The sequence below is a fragment of the Malaya genurostris genome, chromosome 3, assembly GCF_030247185.1.
Source record: "Malaya genurostris strain Urasoe2022 chromosome 3, Malgen_1.1, whole genome shotgun sequence".
NCBI lineage: Eukaryota > Metazoa > Arthropoda > Insecta > Diptera > Culicidae > Malaya > Malaya genurostris.
The window spans coordinates 161,626,763-161,645,716 of NC_080572.1; the positions used below are offsets into that span (position 1 = coordinate 161,626,763).

The 18,954-nt window shown below is 37.6% G+C and overlaps 1 protein-coding gene across 5 annotated transcripts in view; it reads left to right on the forward strand.

The window, feature by feature from the left end:
• LOC131435211 (hillarin) overlaps positions 1–18,954 on the forward strand; it is a 58,279-nt gene that overhangs the window by 37,294 nt on the left and 2,031 nt on the right. For 4 of the 5 annotated variants that reach the window (XM_058602870.1, XM_058602872.1, XM_058602871.1 and 1 more), the window contains exons 5-8: positions 16,505–16,621; positions 16,675–17,336; positions 17,396–17,479; positions 17,541–17,899. In XM_058602870.1, the coding sequence (XP_058458853.1) occupies positions 16,505–16,621; positions 16,675–17,336; positions 17,396–17,479; positions 17,541–17,899 (1,222 nt within the window). The remainder of the gene's footprint in view (positions 1–16,504; positions 16,622–16,674; positions 17,337–17,395; positions 17,480–17,540; positions 17,900–18,954) is intronic. The other variant, XM_058602874.1, reaches the window with a different exon arrangement.

An 18,954-nucleotide genomic window follows, 5' to 3' on the forward strand; every position in this document is an offset into this window, starting at 1 on the left:
AGTTTTTTCGACAACTATAAAACAATTATACACAAACATTCATTAAATCTGATGATGATAGTATCCATGCTTTTCTAGAATGATATTGTTAAAAGTAACAAGATTCGATGAACAACGTTTTAAATAATAAAACATTGAATATAATTCTATAATAAACCATTTTTTAAAGCATGCGAGTTGATTTCAATTTCATGTCTTCACGAAACTTATTTTATGACAAATATAATAAATCGCTGTAACGCAAAGTTAAATCTTATAACGACCCAAAAATGATTATTTTTCTTTCGCGGAAAAATTTCATCATGACACACTAACGAAAAAACAAACAACAGTCTGATCGCGCTTCTTTTGGTTATCTAGAGCATACTGATCCAACGAACAGCATTATATTGAAGCTTGCATTGTGAAAACGCTCGTTAGCTTCAGTTTTCGCCCATAATATCTGCAATGCAACTATGTCATTCATTTTGCTGTTTCTCTACAATTAATCATACGAACAATACATCTCGAAGACGTCTATTAGTGGTACATTGATCTATTGATATACAATAACGTTTTATTCAATTTATTTAATTGACGTTTCTATCGTTTACAACAGCTAAGCTAAAAGAGTGACAGTAGTAACAAAATTAAAAATTTTGTTTGTTGAATATTAGCATATTCAAAATATTACTATTTTCAATTGTTTATTATTAAATAAACATGTTCGTGGGGTGTTGGTAATAATTACGTTGAAACAAATCTAGTAACAGATCAAATCTAATGTATTTATTTCATTTTGTTAGCCCAGAAAAAAATATGGTTTTTCCTAACAAAGTGCTGCTAAGCAAAAGAGATGCGGTGGAAACTCGAGTATTTAGGCGAAAAAAATTATCATCCGTACTATGGCGAAAATAATTATCATCCGTATTGGCAGAACGAGACTATCAGTAGAAAAAAATCATTGGACTCAAGTTCCAAACAAAAGTTTATTTGATTGCATTGAACCTCTAAAATCAACCTCCAAAGTTTACTTTAAAAAACGTTTTTAATGAGATTGGGACCACTGAGCACTAGGATTTGGAGAAAAAGTTGCCTACAAAAAATAATGATACCTCCGTCAGGACTTTCTTTTCTGTGGACTACAGTCGAAAATCTCGTTATATGGTTACGTCGAGCCGACAAAGTACTAATAAATATTCTTTCATTCTCGCGAAACACTATAATTTTTATCGCACTAACACGATACAACGTGCTCACCCGTAGAGAGGTTCACCGGAAGTGTCGGATCATATTGATTGCTTTTGCAAACGACCTGCACTTTACAGATTGGTGTCGGAGTTGCTTTTGCATTATTTAAACTTATTATGCAAATCCAAATGCCAATTATGACATCTCTCTATACTATGGATTTTGAAGCCGATTATTATAACTACGTTATGTGTTAGTGTGTGTACTAGAGATGGTCACGTTTCGGGTATTTGTACCCGAAACCCGACCCGAATCTGAACATGACGGGTATTGGTCGGGTTCGGGTACTGGAAAATTTGTTTGTTCGGTTCAGGTACGGATACGACTGCCGATGGGTTCGGGTTAAAAAATTTGGTCTGGTTTCGGAATTTTTTTCGGGTTCGGGTCGGTTACGGGTAAAGATTTTTATCGAGTACGGGTCGGGTTCGGATTAGGAATAAAACATTATCTCGGGTTCGGGACGGGTACGGGTAAAGATTTTTATTGAGTACGGGAAAAAGTTTTTTTGTCGATCGGGTACGGGTCGGATTAGGGCTTGAAAAAATACTTACCCGTTCATCTATGGTGTGTACTAAGCGCTGAGGTACCTATCTCCCCTTTTTGATGGACCGTTGGCAATGTTGGTTGTAAGATAACCTGAAACGAATAATGTTAGTTTCTAGCACAGCCTGATCAATTTTTCATATAGCATATAGCTCAATATAGGTGTATTTCAACAACACATGTAGAGGGCAGGAAAAGTGTTTGTTATTTTATAAACGAGCGTGCTTCAAAATAACTTGTTGAAAATTAAGATGATAATTATTCTCACGATTGTCAGTCCTGCACCGATTTCTCTGAAAATGGTTATATTCGATATTGTGGGTAATGTACAGAAAATCAATTCCAAACTAATTCCAATATGCCATGCAGTGATTAAAAACAATCAAAGTGACACCACAAAGCATGTTTCATGCACGCAGTTTCAAAAATTTTAGCACTATTTCACGTGAGTTTCGTACAGAGAAGTAACAGGAGCGAACACGAACAAGCGTTCAACCAAGTACTATCTTAGCCAACATAGCTTCTAAGCAGAGGGCTGGCTCAAACACTGCGCCAAACCCTGCACTTCTGTTACTTCTATAAATCAAATTCATGCTAAATAGTATTTAATTGGGTTTAATCTAATTTATCCATGAGAGTTAATCAATTCTGGAATTAAACCAAAGTCTTTTGTCTCTATAATCATTATTCATTTGGTTGATAATCGTGAGAATGGTCATTCATTATCATGTGTGAATTAAATATGACAGTAGTAATGACCGATAATGATTTTGTAAACGATAATAACCGACGTACATTATCGGAGATGATAGCTGATTTTTGATTTTTTGAGAATGATAATGCCAACACTGGTCTTAATCAGGGCCATTACCCAACAAAGAGAATGACCGGCATACCCCAATAACACATGTATTAACACTCAATCATTATCACGTCTTTGTTCTAATTCACCATTCTTGTAATCCTAATTTTGAAAGATAGAGTAGGCAAATATTCCAGATGGTTCGAAATAGGAATCAATTATTGCTCTAGTGTTATATGCTTAAACATTTGCTCAGCAAAATAACGTCATTTCCTTAGAGGCAATGCTCACTTTGTTTTTCTTTTCAATTTTACTTGACATTAAAAACCTTACAGTGAGTCCAAATTGTTCAAAAGTCGCAAAATAGGAATAATCTGAGTGCTAATTGAATTGAAAAACCCTTTTAATACACCTAGTGGTGTAATGATGTCTTTCTTATATTACTTAGTTTCAAAAATATCACTAGAAGATGAACGAATTATAAACTTTCAACAGTTATGTCCAGTTAATAATATTTTTTCTTCATTTTGCATCCTAATACTAAATGACGGTTCGAAATTTTGAACCCGGAATTTGGACCCGGATGAAATTCAACAGCAACCTATGGGACTATGATACCTTTTACTTGAGCCTAAGTTTGTAAATATCGGTAAAGCCATGAGTAAAAATGAGTAACATTATTTAACACATACTCGTATTATTTTAATATACAGATTTTCGATACAGAATTTTGATCCCCCGATACAGACTTCACTTCCAGTGAAACTCTCAACGGGTGAGCACGTTGCATCGTGTTAGTCCGGAGAAAATTCGAGTATTTCGCCAGAAAGAAAGGATTTTCAGCCGCACTTTGACGATTCGACGCAGTCACACAGCGAGATTTTCGCTTGTAGTCAAGTGAAAATGAAGTCCATTGGTCTATAAACGAAAATTAACTGGCAATATAGCCTTAGTTGCTGTGCCATCAATTCGGCGTCATCTCAAGTGAGGTGACGCCAACCAAAAAGAAGAAGAAGAAGATACAGACTTATAGATTTTTCTCCTTGAAAATATAGATTTGAAATTGGCAACCCTGCACGCTATTTGAAATTGAACAAAGCACGCTGCGAACGTAGCATAGACGATGGTGTTTTCTTCTTCTGTCACAGCACGTACCGGTTTTGTATCGTTATTTTGTATGATGGTTTGAAAGTTTTGACACTCATCTTTATATAATTTCGGAACTGGAAGTCAGATCTGAATGAAATTGCACAATATCTTTTTAGACAATGAAAGCTTCAATTTGAATCATAATTCCGTTTTTAGAGTTTTTCTTCACTTTTAACAAAATCCATCTATTTGCATCTTAATTTGTGAAAATCGGTTAAAAAATTTCCGAGCAAATTGAGTGCGCATTTTTTCACAGATTTGCGCATGGGTTGTAATTCCGGAACTCGGGATAAAATTCAACAACAGAGTATGTGACCATAATACTTTTCATATAAATCTGAGTTTGTGAAAATCGGTTCAGTCATCTCTAAGTTAAAGTGGTATTTTAGCCACTTCATATATTTTGTTCCACCTGACAAACTTTAACGATTTAATCGATGTTAAGTAACCCATGTTGCATCAACTTGAAGCTAATCACATTAAATTACCTATTGCGGAAGAGTTTTTCAAAGATATTACAACATTTGGTGGATATTTTAAAAACGTGGGCCAAAATAAAATCAATCATAAAGTGGGCCATAATACCTCTGTTACCCTACACTTAGACATACATACACACACAAACATTTTGTGATCTCGACGAGCTGAGTCGAATTGTATATGACTCCGTTTAAAAGTCGGGTTTCTTAGTGTTTGCATACCCTTTCTATATGAGAAAGGTAAAAAGTTATTTAGTGAAGCACTTAGGGTGACGGGCTTACCCCCACTTCTCCTACCACGCCAGTAATAGCGTTTTTGTTAGTAACGGTGGCACTAGACCGTTCTAGGACAGAGAAGAATGCCTTGATTAAACCCAAATTGGAGCAAGTATGACTATTGCTGCATTACACTCGCTCCTTGCGTAACGTTTTTTGAGGGAGGATGTTGAGGAGGAGGAGAAGGAGGAGGAGGAGGAGGAGGAGGAGGGGGAGGAGGAGGGGGAGGAGGAGGGGGGGGTGTCGGTAAACCAATCTTTTTGGAGTTCAGCCTTTTTTTACTAACTAAATCAACGATAGGGGCGGCAAATCTTATTTTGCCCCGGGCGTCAAATCTTGGTGTGCCACTGCCTATAAAGAATAATAAAAGTTAAAAAGTTGAGTAATCTGCTTCCTCGTCTTCCCAATCAATCGATTTCGTTACCGCACACACAGTTACATTGTAGAAAGGAAAAGTATAGCCAACCAACCAAATAATAAATGAAATGAAAACGAAAATTTGGCGCTTCTGTTTTCTTTTTTTATGTGCTCGCTTTATAGTTAGAAATAGGTATATTTTCGTTTAAAGTTCCGTTGCCTGCTAAAAAAGGAAATCAAAAATTAATTAAACACTTTCCTCTACTTAATGCGTTTCGCGTGTTAGAATGTTAAAGACATGGGATTGTTCACCGAAAATTTCACTAACTGCAAGCTATTATAACGCATATAAAGTTTTAATGACAGATTATTAGCATTAGGTCAGCACTAGATTTAGTAATAAATTTTTACAGTAGTACACACATTGGAATATTGAATTATGTAAACTAACGTAAGTTGTGCAGCACCAATGAGGAAGGCATATCACAATCGTCTAATAAAATAACGAGATTTCCTTATTGCAATTAGACAGCAATCTAATTTTGTTGTCGGTCCCGAAGTGCTAACTCAGTGAAGTGTTACAATATATGGCCAACTATTACTTTCACTATCCGCATGACAGCAAACGGAACTATATCACTTTTGTTGGCTATTAGTTTTGGCGTATTTCACATAAGGAAACAAAGTTGAACATGTTTTATGCAGACTATATACATTATAATGAATCATCACTAGTCAACCAAAGGTTCATCGAGACTAGGAAACCCAATGAATTTTGTCATTTGTAAGAAGTTTTGAAAACAAAAATCGGCATTGGGCAGTAGTATTTTGGATCAAATGTATATGAATTCAAAAACTTTACGGTTGTGTTTACTTCCTGATGTTATACAAATAAAAATATTGCTTGTGGTTGTCGCTGATGTTAGACAAAACTGGTATACAGTAATACGGCTTCAACAAAATACAATTGAAGACTAGCAGTTTCCTGCCAAGTGATTTCTGGACAAGTATATTTTTTCATGACAACCTTCAAAATTGAACTACTTAAGGAGTGCGTCTATCTTGTAGGGTAGAAATCATGTCATCTCTTGTAGAAATAGATTAGAACAGTGAAAAAACGATAGAAGCAGGCACGTACCCTGGCCAAGACCCCTTCCCGAAATAAAAAACGGAAACAAAAAAAGTTTAATGAATATTATGGGGCGGTTGATCCTGCAGATTGCACCGTCAAATAGTGATTTGAAGAGATTCGTCGTAATCGAAACTCCACTACCACTGACAGTGTCAAAACTACAAAAAATAAACAATAATAATAATTCATAAAATTGTGCTGGATGACCGGAAAGTGAGTGAGTTTCATTTTGGACTTTTAAACCACTACTTCCGGAACCTGAAACCGAAAACAGTATAACCAAAGTAAGTGCGTTTGGTCATCAACTAATATGAAATACAAAGTTAGAAGTTGTTTTCTGTTCTCCACGAATCGGAGGAAGGGAGCTATCCCGAACCACCTCGCAAAATCTATCGCATTTCATCAAGTCTTGTGAATTTTTCTGTTCTATAAATGGACGTTAATAAATGTAATACAATAACGTGATCTCGGGCAATTTTATTTAAGTACACAATAATGACACTTCCAGTTGGAAAAGTTCTGTCTGTTAAAAATGTGCGTATCATTCTCGATCGCGATCTCTGCTTCTTTCTACGCAAATTTTTACGATGTTTATTGTCTCAAGAAACATTACATTGCACTAGTACGCAGTATTCTTAAATACACATACAATTTTGGTTCATGTTCACACCCGCCTTAGCTGAATTATCTTCAACTGCCAAGAAGTCAATAAATAAACATAAACATTGAGCACTCATAACTCCATATTTCTGAAATAAGAAGTCGGATTCGGATGAAACCTTTCATTTGAATCCTTTCCATCATTTGTGAAAATCGGCTTAGTCATCTCAGCCGCTACTTCTGAAACCGAAAACAGGAAACCGTTAAAGCCAAGTTTGTATAAAAACCAACTAACAAGACCTTGAAATTGAAACAGTATTTAACCAAGTGGAAAAGATTTATTTGTTTTTGTTGCATCATTACTTCTAATGACGATTTGAAATTTTTAACTCACATCACCTTGTATTTCTGGACTCAGAAGTTGGATTTCGATCAAATGAAATGTCGCCAACCCGGGTTGGCGGTTCAATGCATAGGGCACTGGTCTTACAAACCAGTTGTCGTATGTTCGAGCCCCGACCTGGAAGGATTCGTAGTGTCAGTAGAATCGTAGCACAATCAATCAATAGCTCAATCGGCTGCGAAGTCTGTTGAAACAGAAGGTCAAATTTCACTACAGGAATGTAATACCAAGCCTTTTGAAATAATAACTCCTTTCATTTGAATATAAGTTCGTGAAATAGGCCTAGCAATATCTGGGAAATAGGTATTAGTTCCTTTCCAAAGTTTTTAACTACTTTTTCCAGAGCTTCCGGAACTGGTGAAGTCAGGTGCCCCTCCCAAAACAAAATCCTGGGTACGGACCTTGATAGAACCTATTGTTACAGATTTTCGCCCGCATTTTATTTTCTAATTGTTCAGTTTGTTAAGTTTTTTTCTCCCTATTTTGAAGATTCTAGTCTTCTTTTTTCAGGCCCTTTTGATGAACATATGTTAAAAATTTTTTGGCGATTGTTCAATTATTGCGCTTTGTAAAACTTCCACCAGCAAGACCAGTCGAACTTTTCTATGAGCCACCCAAAATTAGATATCCGATTATTCTCTTTGAGCTACTTACTTAGCTATGCGGAGATGCACTTTAATTGAATTTGGGTAGGTTTCTACCCAAAATTAGGTAGCGGCTGATAAGAAGGTATACGATATTCTACACTAAAAAATTACAGGATTGTGGATGAGACACGACAGATCATCATCACGAATTTTTGCTTGCCTGGTGATAGAAGTTAACTAGTAACCCAATCGCTCACCAATGAATCAAATGCATTGAATACCCACACAAACGAACACACACAGTTCGAAAAAATCTTGTGATTTTACATCTTATAAGATGCACATAAATGGAGCGTCGTATTTCATACAAATTTATATTCAAGAATATGGAAAATTGTGTGATTTGAAAAATACATGTCTTGAATTCAAATGAAATAAAAAACAAAAAAATCGATAGCAGCAGCGCGACTTGAACCGAGAAACATCAGATCACAAGCACATCGGTTTCTCGACTGGACCGCAGAGCTCATATCTGTTCAGTGAATAATTGATACTAATAAATCCATACTTGGTAGCCGAGTGCAAGTTACACTCGGACCATGTAAAATTCTGTGCGAATGGAATATTGCGTCATTTTAAAAATTTAGTATTTGTGAATTATATCGTTTGTAGAATTCTGTCACCTGTAAAATTCATTAATTTTTTCTGTGCATATTTGGCATACAGCGCCGCACTGCAGACATGTTAAAAGTTGCAAATCCATCAACAAATTACCGAGATTCAAGCGCTTCAAATCAGGTCCAAAAACTCTACCGTCGATAGCTCTGAATTAGTCTGCTAGATCCCGTAGAATCAATAGATTCAATATACTCAAACGAACACGGTGTGTAGCAGATGGAAGAAAATGACACACCACAAAAAGCAAGCATCCAGTGAGCGACAAGCTCATGCCATGTCGTTCATGCGATGCAGATGGGAATGATACTTTTTCTTATATGACATAAATACTCCCTATACCGCACGATCTACCAATATATGAAATTTCTTGGTGCAGACCAACGATATAAATCGTCGGCCATGCACGAAAAATCAATGACATCGTTTGCCCTGCTGTGATTGATTAGTGAAAACATAGGTCGATTCTAACCAATTTTTCAATAGTATGCTATTGGAAAACTAAAACGACGTTGCCATACATGTTTAAGTTTAATGTTTCCTAATCGATTGCTAGTTAAATCATATAAATCCATCCACAGATCACTGAGTTATTAGAGTTCAAAACTATGACACAAAATCTAACGCGGCTGGGTTTCTAATTTTTAATTGACACCCGGCCACGTATAGCTTTCGTTCGTGGTTTTTGCAGAGAGTAGACTATCACTTTAAGGAATGTAAAACGTTTATTTTAAATGTGGCTCTTCATTGAGCTTCAAATTCGATTCTTTTAAATTAAGGGAATGTTTCTGTTAGAAGGATAGTGTGCTCATATGACTACAAACACTATCTCCATTTGAAGCAAATAGAAGAAGCTTTTGAAATAACAGGCTTTCTTTTAAAATGAAAATTGGCAAACGAATTCTTTCCTTCCGACCTGAGCGTTTACATCATCGATACCGATTCTAACGTCGGGTTTAGGCCACTCTTGTCTAGACACTCATTACATAATCGGATTTGTCGTTGGTTGGTGCATATGTGTTAATTATACTGTAGTTGAAAAACTTACCATTGATCCTCAACACACAGATACGAGGTTTTTTTTTTCATAAATACGTTTATTTCATAGGCAATATACATAAGTTTTTCTTCGCCGTGGCATCCACAATACATAGTAGTTTAAACTTAATACATTTCGAATATCATATTAGTATGTTGGTACTCATTAGTTAATCTAAACACTGTTTTTATCAAGCGAGTTGCTATTTTAAATTACATTAAATAAAATGCATTTATTTTGTACATGATCTTATAACTATTTCAGGATTGTTTGTATCAGTTCACCACTTATATTCAATATCCTATAGTTGGCTATTGGTTGAACTCATGGAAGAGAAAACAGTCTAACATAAAATAAAATTTAAATTGGAACTCCAATGGATTTAATGAAATGATAAAGAAGTTTCATGTATGGAAGGTCACGACAAGCAAGAATGTCGCGAACTGGGACATTGGATAGTCTACCTTGGGTACGCAAGGAATTTATTAGTTGAGATCTGACATCACGAAACTCCACGCATGTCCAAACAACATGGTCAATATCGCGGTAACCTTCGCCGCAAGCACAATGATTAGTCTCGGAAAGTCCAATTCGAAGGAGATGTGCATCTAACGTGTAGTGATTGGACATGAGTCTGGACATCACACGAATGAAATCTCTACTCACATCCAGTCCCCTGAACCATGCCTTTGTTGATATTTTCGGAATAATTGAGTGCATCCACCGACCCAGATCATCTTTATCCCAAGAAGCTTGCCAGCTGGCAAGTGTTCTTAGGCGAGACGCGCTATAGAATTCGTTGAAAGCAATCGGTCTCTCATAAATTTCACCCTCAATAGCACCACGTTTGGCTAAAATATCGGCTCTTTCATTGCCTGGAATCGAGCAATGAGCCGGAACCCAAACTATTGTGATTTGATAATTATTATTCAATATGACGTTCAGGCACTGTTTTATTTTGCCCAAGAAAAAAGGTTCATTTTTGCAAGCGGCGTTTGAGCGAATAGCTTCAATTGCACTCAGACTATCTGTGAAAAGAAAATAATGGTTTGGAGATAATGTGACGATTATACTCAAACTATAATGAACTGCTGCTAACTCTGCTATATAAACAGATGCAGGTTCTTGAAGCTTCAATGAGACCGAAACATTATTGTTGAATATACCAAACCCAGTAGCCTCTTCAATTCGTGATCCGTCCGTGTAAAATATTTTCTCAGAGTCAATATGCCTGAACTTACTTGTAAATATTTTTGGGATTTCCATCGAGCGTAGGTGTTCCGGGATTCCACGCACTTCGCGCTGCATGGATGTGTCGAAAAATAAAGTTGAGTCAGGGACATTTAGGAGGCTGACACGGATAGGAATATATCTTGAAGGGTTGATTTCCTGTGACATATGGTTAAAATATACTGTCATGAATCTTGTTTGAGATTGAAGTTCAACTAGCCTTTCGAAGTTGTTAATAACCAGGGGATTCAGTACCTCACATCTTATTAGCAGTCGCGATGAAAGCTCCCAAAAACGATCTTTCAATGGAAGAACTCCCGCCAGAACTTCAAGACTCATTGTATGTGTCGAATGCATGCACCCTAAAGCAATTCGCAAACAACGATACTGAATTCGCTCCAGTTTGATAATATGAGAGTTTGCAGCGGAACGAAAGCAAACGCATCCATATTCCATCACTGAAAGTATCGTTGTCTGATACAATTTTATTAGATCTTCCGGATGAGCACCCCACCAAGATCCTGTTATTGTTCGAAGAAAATTTACTCTTTGTTGGCATTTTGTTATCAGAAACCTAATGTGTCCTCCCCACGTGCATTTGGAATCAAACCACACCCCAAGGTATTTGAAAGTCAAAACCTGTTGGATCATTCTTCCCATCATATGAAGCTGAAGCTGTGCGGGATCATGCTTTCTTGAAAAGACGACCAGCTCTGTTTTCTCCGCAGAGAATTCGATACCCAGATGAACAGCCCAAACGGACAAGTTATCTAAGGTATCTTGCAATGGTTTTTGCAGATCAATAGCTTTGGGTCCAGTAACTGAAACTACGCCATCATCTGCCAATTGTCGTAGTGTACAGGGGGTTACTAGACAGCTGTCAATGTCATTCACGTAAAAATTATAAAGGAGCGGACTGAGGCATGAGCCTTGCGGTAGACCCATGTAGCTAATTCTGAATGTTGCCAAATCGCCATGTGAAAAATGCATGCGTTTCTCTGACAAAAGGTTGTGCAAATAATTATTTATAACCGGTGGAAGTCCATGTTGGTGGAGCTTGTCTGAAAGAACATCAATGGAAACTGAATCAAATGCTCCTTTAATGTCTAAAAATACAGATGCCATTTGTTGCTTTTGAGCGAAGGTAATTTGGATGTCAGACGAAAGTAATGCAAGGCAATCATTCGTCCCTTTATTTCTACGGAAGCCAAACTGAGTATCTGACAACAAACCGTTCGTCTCGACCCAAGTGTCGAGACGTCGTAGAATAATTTTTTCGAACAATTTTCTGATGCAGGACAACATCGCAATGGGTCTATATGAGTTGTGATTGGAAGCTGGTTTCCCCGGCTTTTGAATGGCGATAACTTTCACTTTCCTCCAGTCAGGTGGAACAATATTTTGCTCAAGAAACTTGTTAAACAATTCCAACAAACGTCTTTTTGCGAGGTCGGGCAGATTCTTCACCAAGTTGAATTTAATTCTGTCCAACCCAGGAGCGTTATTGTTACAAGACATGAGTGCTATGGAAAAATCCATCATTGAAAATGGGCTATCAATGGAACCATTATTTGGAAAAGATTCCCTTATAATGCTATGCGTAGGAACAGAATCTGGACAAACTTTCCTCGCAAAATCAAATATCCATCGGTTCGAGTATTCCTCACTCTCATTTCCTACGTTACGATTCCTCATTCGTCTGGCCGTATTCCAAAGAGTGCTCATTGAGGTTTCTCTTGACAAACCTTCGACAAAATGTCTCCAATAGCTACATTTCTTGGCCCGAAGTATGCTCTTGTACTTGGTTTCTAAAGTCAAGAAATTTTCAAAATTCTGAGGAGTTCCTCCTCCTCGTTTTAAAAACGTCTTGAAAGCATTTTGTTTCGCGTGCTTAGCATCTGAGCACTCTTTGTTTGGAGGCCTTCTGTTAGACGATGGACCAAGAAATCGTTTGGTTTGGGCTTGTTCTGCGGCCTCCAGAATCGAACAAACGAGGAAGTCATATTCTTCAAGTGGGGGGAGCTCTTCCATTGAAGTTAAGACACTTGAAATATTACTTTGGTATTTAATCCAGTCAATATTTTTTGTCAAATCATATGGAATATTAACTGAATTAGCAATGCCTTTGTTACTGCTAATTGAGATGATGATTGGTAAATGATCGCTACCATGTAAATCAGGAAATACTTTCCAGGTGCAATCTAGTCAAATTGAAGTCGAGCAAAGAGATAAATCTAATGCACTTGGACGTGCAGGAGGTCTTGGAATCCGTGTCATGCTACCCATATTCAATACTGTCATGTTGAAATTGTCGCAAATATTATATATTAAAGATGATCTGCTATCATTGTAAACGGAACCCCACATCATTCCGTGCGAATTGAAATCTCCTAAAATCAGACGTGGAGCAGGAAGGGCTTCGACAATTTCATTAAGCTGTCGTTGTCCAACTTGAGCTCTTGGAGGAATATATACCGAAGCAATGCAAATGTTCTTTCCTTTAATGTTTATTTGACAAGCAACAACTTCTATACTAGAAGTCGAAGGAATGTTTAATCTATAAAAGGAATAACATTTCTTAATTCCTAAAAGCACTCCACCATACGGGGAGTCTCTATCGAGACGTATAATGTTAAAGTCATTAAAATTTAAGGCTATGTTTGATGTAAGCCATGTTTCGCACAAAGCAAATACATCATATTTTTGACTATGCAACAAAACTTTAAATGGATCAAGTTTTGGCATGATGCTTCGACAATTCCACTGCAGGACAGTGATTGAATCATTTGCGGCGGATGATAAATTATCCATCAAATGATACAAAACCTGAAAGAGCTGGCCATTGAGCTGATAACTGTTTCAAAAAAGTTCTAGCTATTGGAAGGAATGCTGTTATGATGGTCTTTAGAGGTTCAGAAATATTGAATGCAGCGAAAATCCATTCTACAATTTCCGAAAATTTCAGTAATCCTGTTGGTGAATGTGAAATGGAGCCCACTGGATTATTGTCTTTTCTTGAGCTAGTTCCTGGATTGGTTTGTGAATTTGACAAACCAGGAGGCACAGTTTTTGGTTTTAAATTTGGCTTTTTAGCTTTAACACGGGGATCTTTTTTTGAAGGTGTAATTTTAGGTGTCTTTTTTGGTATTTTATGGTTTGGTAATCTCCTCTTAACAGACCCTTGAGGAGTGACAAACGAGGTATCTTCACTATTTCCGTCAGAGTCAGATTCCTCTGGCTCCGCAAGATTTGAAAAACCGTTTTCGGTTTCCAAAGGGGAGACATGTATGACCGTTTTGAGCATTTCTGCATATGTGCGCTTAGACCGTGCTTTTAAAGAAAGCTTCATTTTGTCTTTACGCAGCTTAAATGCAGCGCACACTGAAAGATCATCATGAGGACTTTCCCCACAATAAACACATTTTTCAACATCTTTATCGCAAAGATTATCCTTATGAGGCCCTTGACATTTGATACATTTGGACTTATTACTACAGTAAGTAGCTGTATGTCCGAATTTTTTACAGTTCGTGCAATTCATAACATGCGGTACGAAAAGCCGAACAAAAAGACGAATTTTATCGATATAGACATGGCTAGGCAATGCAGATCCGGCAAATGTTACGCGAAACGAATCTGAGGGACGATAAGACTTTTTTCCATCGACAATAGACGCTGAATACAATTGTTTGCACTCGAGTATCTTAACTCCCTCAAGCATGGAGTTTTTAAAACGGGCAACTCCATTTTTAAGTAAATCATCTGCTGTCAGACTTGCTTCAGTCACAACACCGTCAATTTCTACCTCCTTCGATGGAATGTAAACTCGATATTCAATAGCAAATAATTTGCAGGTTACAATATCGTTTGCCTGTTTCAAGTCGTTAACAACAACTCGAATTTTATCTCTATTAACCTTACAGATTTCTTTAACTTCAGAGAAATGTGATGTCAAATCCTTTGTAATTTGCATCAAGTTTAAAATCTTTTCTTTTTTTCGAAGATAGACTATCCATGGCCCAGTGGTACCCTGTGGATAATGTTTAGCCCTCGGAGTATTTAAACTCTTACTAGTATCCGGAATCGGATTCGGATGATCTTCCATGAGATCATCCATTACATTAATTTTTTTTGTAAATTAATAATACCAAAATAAAAACTTATGTTTAGTAAAATTTCAGATATAAGAAATAAAAAATAAATTAAATTAAATCTACCTTGTAGCTGATGTCTCTGTTCCTTTATCGTGAAGAACGACGTGAAGCTCTTCCAACGATTTCCAATTGGCAGTCTTCTGCTGTTTCCAATTGGCAGTCTTCTGTCGTTTACTGCTATCTCAGTTGCTCTGCCGTCGTTGTGGACACCACTGCACTTGCTGTGCTGCCTGTACCTGACCCCAGGTACAGTGCTTTGGTCTTGGTGGCGATCAAATGCGATGCTTGCAGTGTAGCACCTCGCGATATATGCCGTCTCTTTTGATCCTACGCAGCGTACAAATTCTGGTACCTGGTAGATCAGCACTGGGTTGCTTTAGCACCTCTGTGCCTTTGCACCCCTTCGTCTTCGCACCTTTATGCGATGGCACCTCTGTGACTCGTCACTTCTATGCTCTCGCACCTCTGTGTCTCTACACCTCTGTGCGTATGAACGGGATGGCCTTTGTTGCTAGCTTTCCAGTCGGGAAACGCCCCGAATATTGCGTTTGCTATGGGCAGTTTAACTACCTGAAGCTTAGAATTGTCTCGGTAGCATCCGTTAACTCACGAGCCAGTACAATCGAAACACAACCTCTTCGCTTGAATGGTTTTTACTGAATGAGATACGAGGTTTGTTCAAAAAAATATTGCGAATCTTGAGTTTTCGTAGGCTACGTATATTCGATTTTTAATTTTTGGTATTGTTGTATTGGTACTCATGACTCCCAATTCCGGCCATTTTGAATGTCCTATCAATTTTTGACAGTTATTGAGCGTGGACGTGTTTTACTATGTCATTAAATTTCGTCTATGCCAAAAAATGGATGGGATGGTAGCTCCAATAGGGATTGTTGAGCTCTGGTTTCTACGTCATAACCAAAAATCAATCGATATATTTAGGTCCTCAGTCATTTTCCTGATGGTGATTCATTGATTGGCCAATACTAGTTTCTTTACTTCATCAATATTTTTATCTGTTGTTGACGACTTAGGCGCTCTTAGCAGCACTGCGCACCCATACAATTGACATAATATGTTGAATGTGATGCCATAAAATGGCGTTGCTGAACTGAAGATTGATTTCGCTCCAAGCTAAAAATAATCGAAAACAAGCTACAATACGTCCATGCACAATGGCTTTCAAAAACTGGTCGAAATTCAAAATGGCCCGAATTGTCAATTGGATCATGAGTACATACATAACGTCACCAAAAGATCGAAAATCGAACATAAAATTCGTAATACTTTTCGAACAAACCTACGCTCGTTTACCCGCCTCCATTTGATAATCTGTCGCACCGCTCGCACCACAAAACCAACTCCAATTTCTGATCTCTCATCAGACGTTCTTTTCCCGGTTTCCCTGTCAGCATACAACCAATCTCGTCGTTGCTCGTTGCTCCCCCGTTCAAAATTAATAATTTTTTAAATGCGGTTCAAAGTTGTTTCGGTCCTTATATATCGGTTACGGCAGTATTTCTACTTTTTAATGTGGTTCAAAACTGTTTCGGTCCCCGTACTAAAAATTCAAGAACTCCAACATGGAACTCTCATCGAGTTCACAATCTAAGAATCAAATGGAATACCCTATAGTACCACAGGTTAAATTTTAACCGGATCCGACTTTCGGTTCTGGAATCACAGAGTGATTACTGAACAGAATACCACTGTGATATGTATGAGAACATGAATAATATGAATAAGGCATCGTTACATCATCGGGTGAATTAAAACAATTATTTAGAGTGCAAATCAGATGAAACAGATATAGTACCTCATAGCATTATTGCATTATATTGTTTTCAGGCTCGAGAAGAACAGGCCAAGCTAGAAATGAAACATCGAAAGGAAGAAGATGACCTGTATAGAAGATTCGCAAGGAAACGTGAAGAAGAAGACAAGCGTATGCAGACTGAATTCCAGGTACGTATTCTACGATTGCAACATTATAACACATTAAGACGTATCTTCTACAGGATGAATGGGAACGAGAACTTCAAAGATTGGCACACAAATTTGAGAAAGAGATGACTACCTCAAGACGTACCCGGGAAGATCAAAGTATATTAACTTTAAAGCACGAGCAACAGAAGGAAGACCTAGAGAAGAACATGACAATTCGCAAGACAAAGAAAAAGGAAAGCCTTACGCGAAAACTGCTCGAACATGAACGTTCGGAAACTGCAGCGCTAGTAGATCGCCAGTCAAGCGAGATGCTAGAACTAATCAGTGCTCGTCGCAGTGAGTACATGCAAACTGAAAGTATATTTCTCGACGATGAGTTCACCGAAAGCACAGTACCTCTGGAATATCCTCTGGTTGCTCCAAAGCCAGCTCCACCAGCGCTTAGTAAATTCCAAATTTATAACGACCCGATCGAGTTCCAAGACGTGGATCAGATCGCTATCACAGTTGCTCAAGAAGACCAAAAAACCTTCACAGATCTTGTGCGTCAGCTTGTTGGCCGATGTACCTCTGATATAGAGAAAGCTCGCACCATTTTTAGATGGATTACCGTGAAAAATCTAAACACCATGACTTTTGACGACGACCTACGTGGTGATACTCCAATGGGATTATTACGCGGTATCAAATACGGTACGGAAAGTTACCACGTTCTGTTCAAACGACTCTGCAGGTAACTGATATTATTATTTCAGTTATATTTCCAAGTCGATTATTAAAACTGTATTTCAGCTACGCAGGTCTTCATTGTGTAGTTATTAAGGGATACTCAAAGAGTGCAGGTTATCAACCTGGAGTCAAATTCCAAGATTCGAGGTATATCGTTGCTAAAACAAGTTGTATTATTTTTTATGACCATATTCAATTCTTCAATTAGTCACCCAAAAAATTCTAGGTTCCGAAACTCTTGGAACGCGGTATATGTTGCAGGTGCGTGGCGTTTTGTACAGTGCAACTGGGGTGCTCGCCATCTGGTCAACGCAAAAGAAGCTCCTAAGAGTGGCAAGGGTAAAAACGACAGTTTGCGTTATGAATACGATGACCACTATTTCCTAACGGATCCACGCGAGTTCATCTATGAGTTCTTCCCTCTTCAAGAAGAATGGCAGCTACTCAAACGGCCTATAACGTTGGGTGAATTTGAAAATCTTCCTTTTGTCAGGTCGCTGTTCTTCCGATACGGTCTCCATTTCGCCGATGAAGGATACGGAGCTGTTGTATTCACTGATGATACAGGTAATTTTACTATTGATTAAACGTACTTAATAAATCATAGTCGAATGACAAAAAATTTAACCAGAACAATAGTAGTATAAGCAACAAAAAAGGACCAAAGCTTATTCGTTCAAATTCATTCTTCTGAATTCGTTCTTCTGATGATGTAATTTAAGTCTATACTGATTTGGAGATATCAAGGGGTGGACGGACTGAATGTTATTCATTTCAGTGTCTTTTAGGCGTCACGCCAAATTTTCAGAACCAAATTTCAAGATTCTCGTTTAATTTTGCTTCGACTACCATACTGACGATCTACGCATAATTGAAGACAAACACTAGAAAAGGTGCTAAGTGCAAATGACAGTTTCTCTTTGTTTACTCTCTCTTTCGACTGTTTCGGCCCAATCAGCAATCCCTCTCTCGATTACTGGTGAAACCCTCAACGAGTGAACACGTTGTATCGTGTTAGTGAGGTGAAAATTTGATTTACTGGCAAACGCCCGCAACTAGGTAAAGGTGATTTCTGCCAGGGCGCTGCGCCCTCGCAGAACAGAACATTGTGAGTTGCTTATATAAAATGGTAGTGTGCTATTTACTATAGAAAATCAAAACAAATATAGTAATAATGCTATTTCATCTAATACCTTCGAAAAGTTTAGGTCGAATATAAAATTCACATATTTCGTTCAAGTTTTCCTTGCTAAACATCACTCAATCGAAACACAAATGAAATTCCACGTTAGATTAAAATATTGCGAGTCCAATAGTTATTATGACGAATGGCAGTATGCCAAATGACCATTATGCCGAATGGTCATTATACCAAATTATTATACCAAACGGATGACAAACGGGCCGCCCCCGTGGAAAGTCAGTATAGTCTTATTCTAATTAGAACTTTTACTGGATAATTGTAGTAATAGAAAGATTTAGATTTTTTATTTCGGCGTAAGAGTTATCTGAACTTCACACATAAGCATCGTTCTCGTAAACTAGGTCGTATATAATTCAAATTAAAATAAAAACTTTCGTGATGGTTTTGGTCAATCCCTCCTCACCCACTTATCAAATTC